Genomic DNA, 19,640 nt, shown 5'->3' with positions numbered 1-19,640 from the left:
ATAATTTCAACGAACTGTGAGAAGAGTAGAGCTCTGGTGATATGAACACATAAAAGAAAAAAGGAGAATAAAATAGATTCCTTTTATAACATAAATTGTTAGTGCATTTTAGAATGGGCTATAGGTAGCATAGTCTCCCTCAAACTTACCAAATTATATGCTTTTACCTTTTAAGTTTTTATTTTAATTCCAGTTCGTTAACATACAGGTTATATTCATTTCAGGTGTTCGACACTTCCATACATCACCCATACATCACCCTGTGCTCCTCACAAGTGCACTCCTTAATCCCTATCACCTATTTCACCCATCCCCCTACCCATCCATCCCATCCCACCCCCCCACCCCCCACCCTGCAACATAAACTTGTTCTCTGTAATTAAGTGTCTGGTTTTTGATTTGTCTCTCTTTTTTCCCCTTTGCTCATTTGTTTCGTTTCTTAAATTTCACATATGAGTGAAATCATTTGGTATTTGTCTTTCTTGGACTGACTTATTTCGCTTAGCATTATACTCTTCTAGCTCCTTCCATGTCATTGCTAATGGCAAGATTTCATTCCATTTTATAGTTGAGTAATGCAAATTATATATTTTTTCCTTCCAAGATTTTATTTAAATTCAAGTTAGTTAACGTATAATATAGTATTGGTTTCGGGAGTAGAATATAGTGAGTCATCACTTACATATAACACCCAATGCTCATCACAACATATGCCCTCCTTAATGTCCATCACCCATTTAGCCAATTCCACCTCCCCCCACTCCGCAAATTATATGCTTAAAACAAGTTAGAATCAGAATTGCTAGGGAGTAAAAATATATATCTCATGGCCCTTCTCTTAACTTACTGATTTGGAATATCTGGGGTTGGGCATGTGATTCTGGCTTTTTTTTTTTTTTTTAAGTCCCCCAGCTTGCTCTAATATCATACCCAGGATTGGAAACAACTGCTTAAAAATATAGTCCATAATGAGCAAGGAAATGGAGATGTTGAAAGAGACATGGATATATACATGAGTCTCAACGCTAAGATTTGCTTCACAGAACTGGTTTATAAATGTTTCAGATAAATGTGTTAAAGGCAAGAAGGGGGCCAGGGTGGAAAGGAGTAGGGGAGAGAGAAAGGAAAGAGAGAGGGAAAAGTGTGAATGGTGACTCTTTTTTAATCTTTGTGATTATTTCTTTTCTTTTGTGTTAGCAGCCATTTTATGCCATAATTATAGCACACAGGAACATAGCTATTTAATAATTTACAGCTGCGATAAAGTTCTTTTGCTAAAATACGCTCCTCTCTCTGCTATTACTCAAACACTACAATTTGCTAAAATTGAGAGGTAGGTAAAGTATGTGAAATTTTTTAAAAGAACGGTATATGTGGATATACTCATAAAACTCAGTGGATATGTGGAAGGACAATTTAATGGAATGAGACTTGGGTATAATACCAACCAACAAATCATAAATTAACCTGACATAACAAGAAACAATTAAAAAAAAAAACCAAAAAACTCTCAAACAAATATTCCAGTTTATGGGTAAAGGAGAGAGAATATAAATAACGTTGATTCATTTTAACCCTAAGTAATTTTGAATCAGCATTTTAGAGTTGAAAAGGGTGTGGTGTGTCACCCACTGCAGGGCCTTCATCTGTGCCCCAGGTGACATTGCACAGACACCTCGGACCTCAGAACTACAAATGCCTTTTCTCAGTTAGGGACAAAGCTGTGACTTGAATCTCAGTTGCATAACTTCCAATGAAAAATTTATGCACTCCTTTCTCAATGTCCCGCATTAGCAAGGCTTTCTAAATAAACACTAGGGACACAACCATGACTGACAATCAAGAGTGAAAGGTTTACTTTTCCGATCACTGATCTCTTTTTGGTAGATCTTGCTACCAAACCTAAGCCTCGGTCACACAGTTCACATTACTGAGATAGTCTTACCTGTTCAGCACTTTGACCTTCTCAGGAAAAAGTCCTGAGAAATAAAACAAAAATTCTAATTGTGTGTGTGAGTGCGCGGCACGGAGAGTGGAAGTTGCCGTGCTGTGGCTGGGATGAGAAATAAAACAAAAATTCTAATTGTGTGTGTGAGTGCGTGGCACGGAGAGTGGAAGTTGCCGTGCTGTGGCTGGGATGAAGCTCGGGGTAACTAGATGACATTTAAAAGCTTAACACTTCAAACTGCCATTACCTTTAATCATCTTGGTTTTTTTCTTTTCCTTTTTTCTTGTTTTATTCTTTTCTCCTCTTCCATTTAGGATTCTAGTTTTACTAGGGTCCATAAAGTGATAAAAGTCTTAAACTTCACCATGAAAACTGAAGATCTGCAGCTTTCTGATGTCTTTTTGAAAGCACTTAACCACCTGCCTCTGGAATACAACTTTGCTTTGTATAGCCGGATATTTGATGACTTTGGGACTCACTATTTCACCTCTGGCTCCCTGGGTGGTGTGTATGACCTCCTCTACCAGTTTAGCCTGGAGGAACTCAGGAACTCAGGTAGGCTTTTTGCAGCCCTCTTTTTTTTTTTTTCAACTAGATTCTATTGCCTGCAATTCACTTTTCTGTTACTCTTTCATTTTAATTCTTCTTTATCAACTTTTAGACTCCGCTTTTTTCCAAAATGATATGAAGAACAACCAAAAGGTACACACTCAAGCAAATAAAGTAAAAATAGAAAATTAGGACCAAAAACGAAGGAAAAATAAATATACATAACCTCTTTGATTGGACATGAGGTTTGTTTCTGAATTTCCTGACATCTGGGACCATCATAAGCTACACAGTAGTGGTAACCTAAAAGAGAGATGCATGCTATTATCTCAAGAAAAATGAAATTTGTCGTGGAATTAAACTCTAAAAGATAATTTACTTATAGCATTTTTATAGGAGATAATAATTTTGTAGAAAATAATTATAGGAAATTCTCTAGCAGTCTTTTTCTTTTAATGGTTTTTAAGTAAAAGCCAAGGGCATAAGATAAAAGAACAATTAAGGACTTGACAAGGTACTAAGTTAATGTGGGCTAGATATGCACCTACTGGTGATAAAACTTGAAGCCAGATGAGAAGCACTTTTTGGGAGGAAAGTTTACAGCTTTATATTTTGGGATATAATCAGGGGTATTTAGCTTCTTACATGTAAAATAACAATATAAGCCTTGGTTTATAAATAAGCCTTGGTTTCTTAACTATTATCTTGAATTGCCAATAGTAATTATTATACAGCTTAAGCACCTTTGGATAAATTTGTTTTCAGACTCTTTTGTGAAATGACACAAGGCCCTTGGGATGATTCTATCATGAGTATCTTAAGGACGTGGTTAGGAAACTGTAGGGTAACCAGAACTCAACTGACCAATTACCCCAGATAAATAAGACTTCTCGATCATGTGACTTTTATACAAAAGAAACCAGGATGTGCCTGAGTGGTGCAGTCAGTCGAGCAGCCGACTCTTGGTTCAGGTTCAGGTCATGATCTCAGCGTCCTGGCATAGAACCATGACTGGCTCCTTGCTCAGCCTGGAGTCTGCTTCAGGATTCTCTTTATCTCCCTCTGCTCCGCCCCATCCCATCCCACTTTCTCTCTCTCTCTCTCTCTCTCTCTCTCTTAAATAAATAAATCAATCTTTAAAAAGAAAGAAGGAAAGAAAGAAAGCAGGAATTTAATTAAAAAAACAACATCAGGCCAACCGTGGGGTCAGTAGAGTGTCAATTCCTCTCTTCTATCTCATGATGGCAAATGCTAATGTTTAATGTGGCTGCCCTCAGTTATTCCAAATTTTAAGTGACCAGCTATCCATCATGATCTACTTACCTAAGAGAGAAGATGAGCTAAATGTCGTTGAGAAGGACTTTCAGTAAGAGGGCCTAAAAATTGTACGTGACGGAGTTACTGAAATCCGAAAGATTTATGCTGTGCTGGGCTCTCCACATTGCCTAACCCTCGTGCTCCAGTTTGGTTATCCTTCCTACTGGAGCAATGTCCGTATGATGAATTTGATACCTTCTGCCACGAGGTTACCACATTAATGCTGAGCAAAAATGGTTGGGGGAAATCTCTGGCCCTTAACTGGTTTCATCTCACCCCTGGGATGAAATTATTTTGGTCCCTTGCTGCTATAGCCCAGAGAATAATTTCTCACTTGATCAGCTATACTCATCATGCATTCTGAGCAAAGCCTCTAAAGGCTTAGAGATCAGATCAAATAAAGAACCATGTGAATCTTTAATCAACCATCCAACATTTTAATAGTTGAAGACCCATGACCGAAATGGAGCGATGAGCTATACTTTCCTACCAAAACATTCTCATCTTCCATCTTTTTCTCTATAGAGGTAGAAACAGGTGCACATAATAAGGGAAAGAAAGGAGTTTGAGATGTGATAGGAAAAACTGGAAATAAATGACCATATACACCTATGTACTCATACACCCATTTATATATAGTATGTACATATAATACTTATATACATTTATAGTACATATAGGTATATTCAATTAAGTGTATTTCTATATTTAATATTATTATATGTAATACATGTTCTTATATTCAATAAGTGTGTGTGTGTGTGTGTGTATATATACAATAATAATATTGGTGCACAGTTTTAATTGTGGTTAAGATGAAGCACACCCAGGGGCGCCTGGGTGGCTCAGTCGTTGGGCATCTGCCTTCGGCTCAGGGCGTGATCCCGACGTTCTGGGATCGAGCCCCACATCAGGCTCCTCCGCTGGGAGCCTGCTTCTTCCTCTCCCACTCCCCCTGCTTGTGTTCCCTCTCTCGCTGACTGTCTTTCTCTGTCAAATAAATAAATAAATAAAATCTTAAAAAAAAAAAAAAAGATGAAGCACACCCAGACAGAAACACATCTCAATAAAATGGAATTCTCTGGTGGGTACGTGTACCTGTTTTTGCCCACTCTCTAGATGAATATATTTTCTGGCGGCCTCCTCTCTTTTTTCCATTTCTTCTCTCTTTGCTTAGCCATAACATGGAACTAGAGTATAGGCTTAGTTTAATTTGTGTTATTCAGGAAGAATTGTATCCCTTGTCATTAATTTCAAAAACATGACCTGAATATTTCATAGTACCTTTTCTCCCTCAAGAAGAGGAAAACAAAATTAAATTGCTTTTTATTTGCATCCTTCATTTATTCCTCTATTGTTCAGTGTCCCATAGTCAATTTAAGACCTTGAATAAAAGTTGACATTGCTTCTTTGTGCTAGTTGAAAAGAATTTCAGAAATAAAGTAAAAACATTAAACAATTAAAATATCGTAATACGCAAGATGGTAATTTTAAACTCCTTTTGTTGAGAAGTCACTTCTTACTCCAAACTGGAGAACAATTATAGGCCCCCTCATTTATCCGTATGACATTTTTGACTAACAGTGTTGACCTTCACCCCATCAGAGTAGTGGAGGACATTTCTGAAATACTTGTCCCCTGTGCTACATCAGAGGGACACTCAGGTTTAAGAGGCCAAGTGCTGCAGGATCCAGCAACTGGGTAGGGGTCAGGCAGCAAGCTACAGGAAATGCAGGGGAAGAAAGGCGTGCACAGAAATTCACTGCTAAAGCCTTGATATTTTAATCACTGTGTGACCGACACCATGGCTCATAAGAGGGATTCATCATTCAAATCTTTTAAGATTCTCCATTAGCCCTCAGAAAATGAAATTAACTAAGTAGATAGTCGATTAATTATGTTATGGTTAATGAATTGGACACATCAAATTTAATTTTCATTTATAAATAATAAAAACCTAATGAAAAAATTTAAAAAGGGTGGGAACTATGCATGAAATTCCTAACATGGCCTAAACATTTGACTGACCTACTTGTTAGAACAACGCTACCAGAATTTTTCACCACCAACTTATAATGCCTCTCTTCAAAGGTGTCAAACTATTGAAAATACTGGGAAGTAGGCAGACCCCATCCTCTTCTACTTGGCCTCGTGTCTCAGTGATCTGTACCTTTAGAATTCAATTTCAGTAGCACACCCACACTGCACCTGAAGCTCTAAAAATACTCCTCTGCTGATTGTAATCTACAACCGCCCATATCAGGATTTGATGAACTTCTTTGCTTCAGGTGCTTAGGGGCTGATATTAACAGCTCTGTCTCTCGTGTGCTTGTGTTTTGCAAGGTAATTTTTAACTAACAATCAAAAAAACTGCATTCTTGTGTCAGCTATATTTTGATTTAAATAAATTCCATTAAAAACAAAAACCAAAATCTGGATTCTAATTTTGGTGTTTCAGGTAGCAGGTCAGGAGGCTTTGGAAGCTGTTAAGGAAAAAGAAACATTGATTCTCTTCCAGTTACCCCAGACAGGCAGCAGCAGCTCAGCCTACAGATAGCCAGACCCGTTTCCCTGCACTGTGTCCCCCTTCATCCCCGACGTGGCATCGATTTTGAAGTCATTGAGAATACAGGCAAGGATGGGAGTGGGGAAGAGTGACTCAGAGGCCAAGTTCTTCAACAAGTGATGCTTGGGAGTTTGGTAAAAGGCGAGAACAATGAGGACTAAAGATGTTAGAACCGAATGGCCTGAGCTTTGGAGCATCAGGTTTTGACAAGACTCCCTGTCCGATGGCAGCACTGGGAAGCTAGGAGGAAATCCAGCCCAGCTCTCCAGGGCTGTGAATGACGCGGTATCCACCTCCCTCGGAGACAACAGGAGAAACAAGGAGTGCAGGCTCGAATGAAGATAAGGAAGAGAACAGGCAGGGAGGACACTGAGAAGAGTTCTTAGGTCAGCAAGTCAGAATTTCTGAGAGAAAACAAAAGGGGTTTGGAGGTACAGGTGGAATGAGCATCTGAGTCAGGGAGACTAGTATGAGAATGAGTGTTCAGGGAAGGAGGGATGGGCAACAAGATTTCCATTTTAGGTGTTGACTGGGAGATAAATGAGGAGGACTCAGGCCTCACAGAATCAGCCGTGGCCCAGAAAGAAGGCCTGACAGGGGCACCACACAGAACATGTGTTCCTCTCTTGAGCTTCAGGGCTACAGAGTGGCTGTGGCCAGTAGGACAGGCAAGCTTTGAGGCTCCTTGTGTGTAGGCAACAGGGAGAGACCGACCTGAGTCCCATGGGATGGGCCACAGCCACCTTGAATTTGCCTCTTAGGGCCAGTGCTGAAGGGAGAGACAGCAGGGACTCTTAAATACTTCCTCTGCTCAGGATCATCCCAGGGCCTGTAAAGGACTGAATCTGGAGGTGAGAGCTGTTCCTCATTCCGCCTTACAGGAGTTGGAGAAGATGGGAGCTGATACGGAGTATCCGGCCCTCTTGTCTGAATTCTCAGTGGTGCGTTCTCAGGACGTTTTGTTTGTACTCCATTTCCTAGGTTTAACAGAGGAAGAAATCCGAAACTGTGTGAGGATCGAAACAAAGAAACGCCGTTTCGGTTTCAAGAGAACAAAGGTGGAACACCGATGCACCACTAACAAGATGTCAGAGAAATACGAAGGTACGAGTCCTTACTGTCTCCTAGCAGCTTACCCGTCCGGCGGGGTCAGTGGTTGGAGACCACGTTACACTGGACTGTGCTGCGTTTAGCTTTCCTTTATTTCATTTATCTACCTCAGAGCCCTCTGTGTGGTGGGGGGAAAGGGGAACGTAAAATATCATTAGCACTACTCACAAGGGAAATAGTTAAGGTTTTCTTGATTGTATACTTAGGCTGTTAACATTTATCAATTTTTCCCATGGGTGGAACTCAGTATTGGGGACTGTGATGTAACGATGAGTGTCAAGCAGGCCTTCCTATCAAGGAGCTTACAAAGTATACGTCTAAATAACCATTAAGAGTCTTCCAAGAGACGTATGTAAATAAGACTCCAGCAACCACACCAGAAACCTGAGTGTTGTCTTCAAGTTCTCCCTCTTTCTAGCCTCCGTATCCAGTCGGTAATCACTCTACGTCCTTGATATTTCTCCCAGTTACCCCCATCTCTTCGTTTGCATGGGCATGCTCTCTGCTCATTACTCCAACCCGGATTACCACAGAAGCCTCCTAACTGGTCCCCTTGCCTCTCCCGATGCCTTCTGCCAATCTATTCTACACATTTCCTGTGACAGGAGACTTTTCCAAGGCAAACCTTATCATGCAGTTCTCATGCTTAAACATGTCTTGGTTTCACATAGCCTTAAAGATACATTCCTGCCTCTCTCTCTCTCTCCCTCTCTGCCTAGCGAAACTATATAGTCTCCTACATAAGTCTTGCTCTCTCTTGTGCCTTGCCATTATAAATAACTCCTTCCTCTGAATAAAGTTCTCTTGCTCACTGGACTTTGCCTGACTGATGGCTACTCATTCTGACAACGAGGGGAAGCAGAATCACAGAAACTCCTAAAATAGGAAGCTTATATTCTCCTGGGGAGACAGACAAGGAACCAATAAAAATATTTCCTATAATAATAGATAGATAATTTTGAATATCAGACCATATAGATGGTCTACATGTATACGCCCATGTTAAGCATAAGCAAAAGAAGAAGAATTGGTTTGAAAACTACGTGTTCATATTACAGCAGAAAAAAGGAAAAAGGAAAAAGAGAACACGCAAAACAGACAAATAACCTAGTAATATAAACCAAAGAATGGATGTAGGGTCTATACCAGTTTTTCATGCAATAAATTAAACAACAATGTGAATTCAATAAATCAAGTGCTCAGGACAAAAAGATTATAAGAATTAATTGAAAAGGCAAATTTCAAAGCTAAGGTACAAAGACACACAAACATTGAAAAATATCACCATTATAGTTCTAAATAAATTAGGTACTGCAAGAACAAAATATAATTGCCTGAAAATAAAAACAAGAAAGTTAATCACATATAGGAAGGATATAAAGTAATTCATAGTAAGTGCACGGGAAATTTAGGTGTTAACAGTTATTAAGGAAAATCTGGTGGAAATGGAATGACAAATATCATTTCATCTGTGGGAATTTGTGTTCCTGAAATAGAGATCCCAAGAAATCAAACAGGAAAACTGTTAAGAAAAAAAAAACACAAAAGACAAACAAACAAACAAAAAAACCCCACAACTATGTATGAATATATCCCTGAAATAAGAGAACAAATTTATTTCATTATATGCATCAGAAATAGTGTTCAAATACACAACTTCAAGACAAAACCTCATTAATTTACTAAATACAGAGATTTTAAAAATGAATTCTTCAACTATCTTGACTGAAAGAGCAAGTCTCCCACAGAAGAACAAATACAACAAAATCTGACTGGCCGCAGACTCCATAACTAAATTCAATGCTATACCACAATAATGTCCACAAATTTCTGAAAGGAAAAAAAGTAATCTCCTATATAAAGGTAACAAGAAGACATCTCAAAACATGACAGAATTCTGAGAATATACATTCTTGAGTACTTACTCAAAAGAAAAACTGTTCAATTATCAATTATAAAATTCATCCAACAAAGAGATGAGAAAATGTCCCACAATTTTTGGTTTGTAGGCATAAGGTGAGACACTGCAGATTACAATGGTCTCCACACTTATTTATCAATTATCCATCGCTGCCCAGGTGACATGTTGCTAATACTCCTGAATTGTGTGAACTCTCCAAACTCAAAATGAAATGTTTCTAGGGAATGTAGTCATTTCTAAACCTGCAGAATGAAGTCCAGTCTCCTTGGCTTCACATCCAGATTCTCTCTTTTTCGCTGCTGTTCCCCTACCTGAAACTTCAGCTTCAACTCAAGCAGATGGCCATGTGCATGGTCTCCAGAACATGGCAGCAGCTGCCCCTCATTCCAGGTCTTTGCCCATGCTGGGAGGGCATTGCCCCCTCCCATGTCTTAGCTTTGCCTCAAAGTCCTTTCATAGTAGCACCCCCCCAAGTGCCTAAAATTGCAGAATTCTTCCACGGCCCTAACGTAGGAATCCTGAACTACCACTCTGTCACACTAAGCCGAACTGTTTTGTTGGTCTTTCTGTGCACCTTTCTTTTCCTTCCCTACCCTCCCTTCTTATCTTCCTTCCTTCTTTCTTTCCTTTTTTATTTCTCTATAGTTTTGCTAATATCATTTATGTACCTATTTTGTCTCCTCATTGAGAGTCTAGGTCCTTCAGATACAAAAGGCATATTTGACATTTCTCTCAGTCTTCAACCTGTCATATAGCAGATTCGCAACAAATGTTTATTAATCATGATGAAAATTTGCCTAAAATCTAAGCACATTTAAGAGTAAAGCACACACGAAAACATAATTTGTCTATGTCTAATCCTGAGCTCATTTGATTAAATCACCGGACTCCAAATTTTTAGATCTGTAATGATATCATTAAAATTTTTTTACTATATATCCCTAATATATTTACTAAGACAATACTAACAAACTTTATAAACGTAGTATTCTAAAAATATATTATGCACACAAAATATATACAAATGTGGAAAAGAGAAAATTTTAAAAGATACCCTATATGAAATGAACAGAATTTTTCATTGTCTTGCTCATATTATAATGACGAATAAATATTTCATTAAAAACTCCTTGAAATTTTTGATACGTTTTGGGCAAAAACTCATTTCTCTCCTTTTTTATACGAAAAATAAATACAAAAACCTCTAAAATGTTTTCTTATACCCCGCTGTGTTTTCTTATGCAACGTCACTTTGAAAAGGAGATACTACTTTCTTCACAGAGAGAGTATTTCACCCATTGTTCGGATCATTCTAGACTCTTATTATAGAATTTCTAAACAGCGGAGGCATGGCTAATCCATACTGCAGAATTAGACACCAGATTCATGCCATTAACTCTCACCCGTATTACTAACCTCCTCTTCATTTGCTTTTATTTCTATGATTCCCTATTACTCAGTTCCTGCCCTTATTAGTTAAAGACACCGTTAGTTGACAGGAATTGTTTTTGAACTTTTGTGTAAAAGATCTGTGCTGGGTACGTTAATGTCATTGCTTCTAAAGAAACATTGTGCCAACTCTTAACGTGAGGTTTAACTTTTTCTTTCTCTTTGGTTAGTTGTGCTTTTACACCTGTCTTTAAGTTTAAAAGCATTTTATCCATTGTTTACTCTAAATGGAAATCTCCAGCCTGACAGTCAACTGATTGGCTATCAGAAGCCAGGTGGTTTATGTTATTCTGAAAGGCCAAGACCCGTGCTGATATACATCAAAAGTGGGAGCTTTGGCACCCAAGAGCAGGGAGCAGAGTAGCCTGGATTCGGCCTGCATTTACATCCCAGCCTCCTACCTCTTCCCCACCCAGTTAACTGTGCATGTGTTCCAGGCTAAATTACCTCTGGCTTCAGTGCCCGCGTTTATAATAATACCTACCTCTCAAAATTGTTGGGAGAGTAACTTAAGACAATCAGTGCAGTGCCTGGCATATACAAGTTGCTTAATAAATGTAACTGTGAACACTGTTACCATTTCTTTACTAAACTCCCTGTAGGGATGAGGAGGAGTGTTCTCTTGCTTTTCACTAGCTTATTTAATGGAGCTACGGACTACCATCTACTTCTCCTCCTGTGCAAATAGGCTTTTCTTTCAAGTTTGAATGTGCAGTAAAGTTAAATGAGTCATTTTCTTGAAACTCCTTGCAGGGTCGGTTTTGCAGGGAGCAGAGAAATCCATATCTCTGACTCGAGGCGGGAGGAGTAAGTATGCTGCCGCCTTGGTGTGGGAGAAGGGGAACTCTGGTCCTGCGGAGAAGGAATTTTCTGAGTGGTTAGAATCAGTGAAGGAAAATCCTGCTGTGATTGACTTTGAGGTAAGAGTCAGAAATATTATGGTAAGGGGCGCCTGGGTAGTGCAGTTGTTAAAGCGTCTGCCTTCGGCTCAGGGCGTGATCCTGGCGTACCGGGATCGAGTCCCACATCAGGCTCCTCCGCTAGGAGCCTGCTTCTTCCTCTCCCACTCCCCCTGCTGTGTTCCCTCTCTCACTGGCTGTCTCTCTGTCACATAAATAAATAAATAAAATCTTTAAAAAAAAAAAAAAGAAATATTATGGTAAGAGAGCTAAAGTGGTTCTCTAGCAGCCCAAATTGTGCACCATGCAATTCCTTTCCCGTTGTCCTTGCAAATGATAAAGAAAATAACTCTTTAGTGTGCATGCACAGTGTACCTTTTTAAAAATGTTAAATTACACACCAATTGTGTTTGCTATTCAAATGAGCATTCTCTGGTACAGTATTTAGAATTCTTAGCATACGTAAAATACCAAGAAGGGGAATTTATCTTTTTAAAATATTTTATTTAGGGGTGCCTGGGTGGCTCAGTTGCTAAGCGTCTGCCTTCGGCTCAGGGCGTGATCCTGGCGTTCTGGGATCGAGCCCCACATCAGGCTCCTCCGCTGGGAGCCTGCTTCTTCTTTTCCCACTCCCCCTGCTTGTGTTCCCTCTCTCTCTGGCTGTCTCTCTCTCTATCAAATAAAGAATTAAATCTTTAAAAAAAATAAAAATAAAAGATTTTATTTATTTATTTGACACAGAGAGAGAGAACGCGTGCACAAGCAGGGGGGAGTGGCAGGCAGAGGGAGAAGGAGAAGCAGGCTCTCCACCCAGCAGGGAGCCTGAGCAGGGAGCCCAATGCTGGGCTCAATCCCAGGACCCTGGGATCATGACCTGAGCCAAAGGCAGACACTTAACCAACTGAGCCACCCAACCCCCCCCAAGGGGAATTTAGTGAATACAACTGCTCGAACTTGCCATAAGTAGGGCTCTTCAGCTCCCCATCTATACAATAAATCTGATCTGTGTACCTTTCGTGCAGCTTTTTATTCGATGAGCATGCCTAAATCTTCATTTATAGCTCTGTGGGATACATGGGATCTTAGACCCATTTGGCTCTCTGTTTCTATCACCATTGATTAAAATGACCTGTCCTGTATTTGTTGTGATTACATAAAAATGTGATTTTTTTTATTATTTATGGAATACTTTGCCCACGTATCAGTCATATGCCATTTAGAACCAGTTTTGACTAAAACATAAGCACATTTTTAAAGCCCTCAAAGAAGCTATTCTGCTCATTTCATTTAAATGAAGATAAAGGAGTTCAATCATCATGAAGTAGAATAATTTACATGCAACGTGAAGATACATTGAGCTCTACGGGCTATGATGGGAAAATGAGATCTGGCCGCCCATCTGGGCACCTGTGACTCATACATTGCACTACATAATCACTCCTTTGAGGTTTTCAAATGTTAATAAAACGAGCCCTGATTTTGTGTTAGCTCCATTATCTGTTGCCGTAATTCTTCCATTCATCGTACGGACAAGTTCATCTCTCCCACTCCATATTTTCTCATCTGGTCCCACCAAAAGCCAATCCTGTCCCTGGAAAAAAAGAACACAGAAAGCCTCTCTTCGCCTTCTCTGGATTTTTCTGCTTGAATCAAACCTAATGAGGTTTCGGCAGAATGTGCATGAGCCGCCCGACTCCTGGTCACCGCTCTCAGTGACTCGAGGCATGCATTTGATGCTTACTGAATTCCCTGATGTAAGTCCAAGGGAGCGACACGTCCCGTGAAGCTTCCTTCCTAGCCGAATTCCAGGGAGCGTGAGCTCCAGAGGCATCACATTAGGGACAAGAGAAGCCAGCTAATCCTGCTGCTAGCTGCTCTACCCTCTCCAGAAGGGAAAGAAAAGAAACTCCCCTGCCCACATAGGCTATATTACACAATAATCCCTTTGAAGTGTGGGATTTTCCAGACCTTTCCTCTCAGTCCCTGAGAATTGAGCAGTGAGGGCAACATATGCGCGAGTGAGGTGGTGGACGTAACTCTCTACCCTCTGCTCCTAGCTCGCTCCCATCACGGACTTGGTGAGAAACATCCCCTGCGCGGTGACAAGACGGAGCAACCTCAAGAAAGCTTTTCGAGAATACGCGGCCAAGTTTGACCCTTGCCGGTGCGCTCCGTGCCCTAATAATGGCCGCCCCACGCTGTCGGGGACCGAGTGCCTGTGCGTGTGCCAGAGTGGCACCTACGGAGACAACTGTGAGAGACGCTCCCCGGACTACAAATCTAGTGAGTATCCGTGACTTCCCCTCCAACAGGTGTTCTGGGTTGGTCAGAGGTTTCGTTTTCCACCTTACGCAAACTCACAAGGAAGAGAAGCCTGTAAAAAATTAGACTCTGAAGTCCAACAGCCCTGGTGAGAGTGAGGCTCTGCCATAACCTACCGGCTGTGTTACCATGAGAAAGTGACCCAACCCGTCTACGCCTCAAACCGTTCACCCATCAGATGGGGACAATGCCAGTATGTACTTGAAGATTTTATATATATATATGATAGGCAGCACAAAACCTGTAACATAAACTAAATAAAATAATAAACCATGCTATAAAATAAAAAATGTGATACTGTTGTTATAAGCCTCTTCTGTACTATAATGTAGGATGACGATGGCTTTGTAATCAGAGATAGGTTAAGCCCCCACCAAAGGTTTCATACAGGGCTAAATAATGTTAGAAAAGGGATGTGTCCTGGGGGTAAGAATGTATTCTATTACCATTAAGAAAGTAATTTGATATATATTCTATTCAGAAGAAGTCCGTATTTATGCATATACGTGTGCATATACATATGTGCGTGATATGTTGCCGATAGTTGAAAATGATTCGGAATTGTTGCCATTTTATTCAGGCTGTGGGAACAGGAAAGGGAAATCAGGCAAGGTGTCCGGCGCTTTGCAAAGGTAGTTTCTTTTATTCCTTACGCTGACCCTGTGATAGTCCTCAAAGAACCACACAGCTAAAAAACGAGGAGACCGTGTCGGCCTGGCTTCACACCCCCAGCTCCCTCAGCTGCACCAGGATGGGTGGGGGGCTTCCTGTGTTCCAGATGCTGTGGATGGGAGCTGGAGCTGCTGGTCTTCCTGGAGCACGTGTGATGCTACTTATAAGAGATCCAGAACCCGGGAATGCAACAACCCTGCCCCCCAACAAGGAGGGAAACCCTGTGAGGGGGAGAAGCGGCAAGAGGAGCACTGCACATTTTCAATCATGGAGAACAAGTAAGGATGGTGACAGGGAATGTTTAGTTTCTTACGGCTAAGTAAAGAAATAATCAGACTTTTACCTGTTCCAATACAGTGTATCGGTGGGGTATTGGCGGATCTGGTGCTACTCATTTCTCTCTAGAGGTTTCTCTCTTTATATATATGTGTACACATACACATGTAAGTGGATTGTGTGTGTGTGTGTGTATACACACATTTGTTACACTATGCACACATATTTACTTTTCCCTTTTAGTGGACAACCATGTGTCAGTGATGATGAAGAAGTGAAAGAAATAGACCTGCCCGAGACAGAATCAGATTCAGGGTGTCCTCGGCCAGTTCCTCCGGAAAATGGATTTATCCGGGTAAGCATCCCGACCTTCACTTCAAGTTTGGAATCCAAAACATAGAACTTAAAAAGTATGCATTTTTCTTTTATTTAAGGTTATTGTTTTCCCAGTTTAATCATCTTCTGTTGACTTAAAAATTAATACTTAAAAACACCCTACCACGCCTCTGTCTCGAATTCCCTGAAGAGGTCTTCATACCTGGTTGTTAGACCAAAGACAGCAGGTTGCCTGCGTTCTTGGCGTCACTAGTTCCCAAACTAACGGTCCACTTACGTGAGTGGAGAGTGGAGCGTGACCACAATATAGGTTCGGATGACTTGTGAGAATCTGCAACTAAGATCTGACTGTTTATTTCTGAGTTTGAGCAAACTAATCCCCACCTAAGACTGTTTTCAGAGAGACAACCTCGTCACAGGAGGTGTGGAGCCTGTGATGCCTCGGGTTAGAAACCTGCAGAATTCTTAAGCAGCCCATATGTTTTCATACCTTTTCATTTTATCTTTTTTCATTGAGCCACAATGTTTCTATGATTTAAAATAACTAAATATGCTTATCAGACAGGTCCGTGGCTTTAGATATAAATGAGAGACATATAATATTTAAAATTGATCACAGAAGGCATGTTCCCTAATCAGTGTTAACTTAAAAAAAATTTTTTTAGCTTTCTTAAACTCAGTAAAGCCTTTAATCTTTTTCCAATGGTATCATATTTATGATCAAAGATCAATAACCCTCAATTCTCCAATGCCAGCAGATAAATATCAATGGAGCATAGTCCAAGCTAATGTGCCTGCCACATTCACTTGTCTTCTGCCTACAGGTTTACGGGGAGGAAATATTTTGGAGGGAGGTAATGTCAGTTAGTCTTTAGAACAGAGATTCTCAAACTCTACAGTGTACCAGGGGGCTTGTGAAAACCCAGAGTGCTGGGTCTCGTGCCTGGAGTTTCTGATTCAACAGGTCTCGGGCAGGGCCTGGAAACTGCCCTATGGAACGAGTTTCCAGGTAATACTGATTCTGGTAGTTTCAGAGCCACGCTGTGGGGATGAGTCCTTTAGAACAAGGGTCAGCAAAATGTGGTCCACTGCCCAAATCTGGCCTGCCATCTGTTTTCCTTTCTTTTCTTTTCTTTTCTTTTCTTTTCTTTTTTTTTTTTTAACAAAGTTGCATTGGAATACAGTCACACTCGTTGATTTACATATAATCTGTGGTGGCAACAATGGCAGAGGTGAGAAGTTACAGCGAACACCGTGTGGCCTGCTCTGACTGCGGCGGCCCTTTATAGAGGACCTGTGCTAGGCCCTGACCTAGAACATAATCCTCAAAATTACATTTTGGCAGATCCGGATAGCCAAGTAATTTTAACCTGTTTTTGCCAGCTGCTCACAAAAACTGTTAAAATGATCAGCATTCTAATTTTAAAAGCACACAAAGGGTTTAAACAGTGATTCATTATTCGAATGAGTCTTTTTATAAAATTAGATGATCTGTTTCCATTCCTATGAATAAATTTACTTTTTGTTCTGTTTTGCTCTTTATTAAAGACCTCATCTCTACTGACAGTAGTTTTTACTCAAAAGTAATACAATTTTGATTTTTCCTAACGAGTACCTTCTGGGAGTCCAGGTAGCAAAATATCACTTGTTCTGAGACAGAGGCAGATAACGCTTCATTCTAGGCTACAGCAACCATGTCATTGCACAGAAAGGTAATTGCCTACCTTTGTAGGCAAGCGACAGTGACTTTAGGTAAAGTTTCCTTGTTCAGTCAGTCTAGCAGATGTGTTGGTGGAAACTTGATGGTTGCAACATACACTTACAGGTTACAGCCTTGTAAGATAAAAAGAAGCAGAAGCTTAAGACCATAATTTATTTGAGGAGGAATGCAAGAAGAAATGTGTAGCTTTTGAATAAAACATCCAAATCATTAATGCTACTCATTAGTCCATTTCCCTTAGAAACAAAGACACACCCAAAATAACCAATAGTAGAATAATCTTTTTGTAGTCAGGAGATTAATCATCTTCTAGGAAACAAGCTGAATCATGTGGCCAAGTCATAACAAAAGTTGACAGTCGAAATTTTTTTTCACCTCCCTCAAAATTCACGATTTCAGTTTGCAGAGAATGACTTCCTAGTCAATTCTTTGCATTTTTCTTCCACCGAGTATGGAAAAATAGTGTTACATTACTGCCCCCTAAGAAGAATGGTGTTTTGCATTCTTTCAGCAGAGTTATTAAGCCTTTGTAAAGATGTGTGAGAAATCTGGGAGGTGCCACTCATGGGTCGGGAATGAAACCGCAATGCAGCACACATTCGAAAAATAGGGCTGAGAGGATGGTGCACCTCATGAAGCTGGGAAAGTGAAGGGTTTCACAGAGGAAATTCTAGTTGAGTTGGAGCCTGAGAGAAGGCTTGTCCAAGCTTCCCCCAGAGTTGAGAGGATGGTGCACCTCATGAAGCTGGGAAAGTGAAGGGTTTCACAGAGGAAATTCTAGTTGAGTTGGGGCCTGAGAGAAGGCTTCCCTTCTCTCAGGGAAGGCGTGGAGCATAGAGGGAACAGCCCGATAAAGACATGGTAGCATGAGTGAGATTATTATGTTCAAAGAATGGCAGATGGTTTTGTTTTGTGAGAGGTAGGCTGATAAAATGGACGAAAACTAATACTCCACACTAAGAAGTGTGAAACCCATTTTATCTTGAAGATTTTAGTGAACTCCCCCACATGACAGTAGTTGTACTTTAATTACACATAATTGGGAAAATACATAATGACCCATGGGTTACTAGGAATTGAGTAACACTTCTAAACGATTTGTAGCCAATTAGCCACCCCAGCAAATCCATATATTTTCTGCGTATGTAGAATACATTATGTATTCAGTTTATAGCCACTATAGGGTACATATGTAGATTTTTAACTTTTGCAGTAGAAGGCCATGCCATATCCAGAGGAAATTTCTAAACCAAAATATATATAGATATATAGATATAGATAGATAGATAGATAGATAGATAGATAGATAGATAGACCAATTTAGAGCAACAATATGGTGGATTAGAAGAAGGCCCAGTTAGAAAGTTGTCCTTATAAGAGATCATAAATGCCATGAACGAACTCAGTGATGATGGCAAAAGAAAGGAGAGAGCTTTGAGAGATGTTTAGAAGTAGAAATTGAGAGGACTCCGTGACTGAGTAGATCCAGGAGTGAAGGAATGGAAAGAATCCAGGACTACCCCGAGGTGTTTAGAGATATCATTTGTGGCATCGATGATTTGCTGGTTTCCATTTTAATTCTTTTTTTTTTCCATTTTAATTCTAGAATGAAAAGAAACTGTACTCCATTGGGGAAGAAGTGGAAATTTCCTGCTTTACTGGGTTCACATCTATTGGATACCAGTACTTCAGATGTCTACCAGACGGGACCTGGAGACGAGGAGACGTGGAATGCCAACGTGAGACCCGGGCAGACTTCTTGTGTGACTGCTCTGAAGAATGAGTGTGCCCCATAAAGCTAGAGCAAAATCACACCCTTAAATTACTACTTTGTATGATTTTTTCGTAACTCTGGTGAAAAGGTCTAGTGAAGCAGAAAATAGGATTCATCATGTAAAATTCAATTTCAAAATGTCTTCTTATTTCAGTTCTCGTGCCCCTGTATCTTAGCCTCATAGACGCAGGACTACAAAGCAAGTGCTTACAAGGAAATCCCGAAAGTCCACTAACTACATCGAACCTCAGACGTCTGCCTTGCCTGATGTCCAAATTAATACAAATTGATGAGTCCCAGGAAGATACTCTTTATGTATCAGAAATGGGATTTTATGTGAAATGCAGTTTTCTCCTTGGAGCACGTTCACATCCTCTACTGAGGAAGAGAGGAGAAGTTTGTAGACTCCCCACATACCCATTTGTAGGCTACAGTCAAGTCAAAATAAGGTTCCCAGAAGGCTCAAGTAGGGACCCCAAAGACTTATTAGGGAGTCCCGTGAAGCAGAGTTAAGACCTGGTTATCCACACTGTGGGGACTTGCTGTTGGGAACACCTCCTAAGGAGAAGAGGGGGGAAAATATATATATTTTTAAAGATTTTATTTATTCATTCGACAGAGAGACAGCCAGCGAGAGAGGGAACACAAGCAGGGGGAGTGGGAGAGGAAGAAGCAGGCTCCCAGCGGAGGAGCCTGATGTGGGGCTCGATCCCAGAACGCCGGGATCACGCCCTGAGCCGAAGGCAGACGCTTAACGACTGCGCTACCCAGGTGCCCCGGA

The 19,640-nt window shown here is 40.5% G+C and overlaps 1 protein-coding gene across 3 annotated transcripts in view; it reads left to right on the top strand.

Moving 5' to 3' along the window:
- C6 (complement C6) overlaps positions 1-19,640 on the top strand; it is a 59,096-nt gene that overhangs the window by 26,016 nt on the left and 13,440 nt on the right. For all 3 annotated transcript variants that reach the window (XM_044387056.3, XM_044387057.3, XM_026506886.4), the window contains 7 exons: positions 2,263-2,503; positions 7,362-7,484; positions 11,614-11,780; positions 13,817-14,042; positions 14,860-15,031; positions 15,273-15,384; positions 18,692-18,824. In XM_044387056.3, coding sequence (XP_044242991.1) covers positions 2,263-2,503; positions 7,362-7,484; positions 11,614-11,780; positions 13,817-14,042; positions 14,860-15,031; positions 15,273-15,384; positions 18,692-18,824 — 1,174 coding nt within the window. The remainder of the gene's footprint in view (positions 1-2,262; positions 2,504-7,361; positions 7,485-11,613; positions 11,781-13,816; positions 14,043-14,859; positions 15,032-15,272; positions 15,385-18,691; positions 18,825-19,640) is intronic.

Source organism: Ursus arctos, unplaced genomic scaffold (genome assembly GCF_023065955.2).
Source record: "Ursus arctos isolate Adak ecotype North America unplaced genomic scaffold, UrsArc2.0 scaffold_15, whole genome shotgun sequence".
NCBI classification, from domain to species: Eukaryota; Metazoa; Chordata; class Mammalia; order Carnivora; family Ursidae; genus Ursus; species Ursus arctos.
This window is presented reverse-complemented; position numbering and strand designations above follow the sequence as displayed.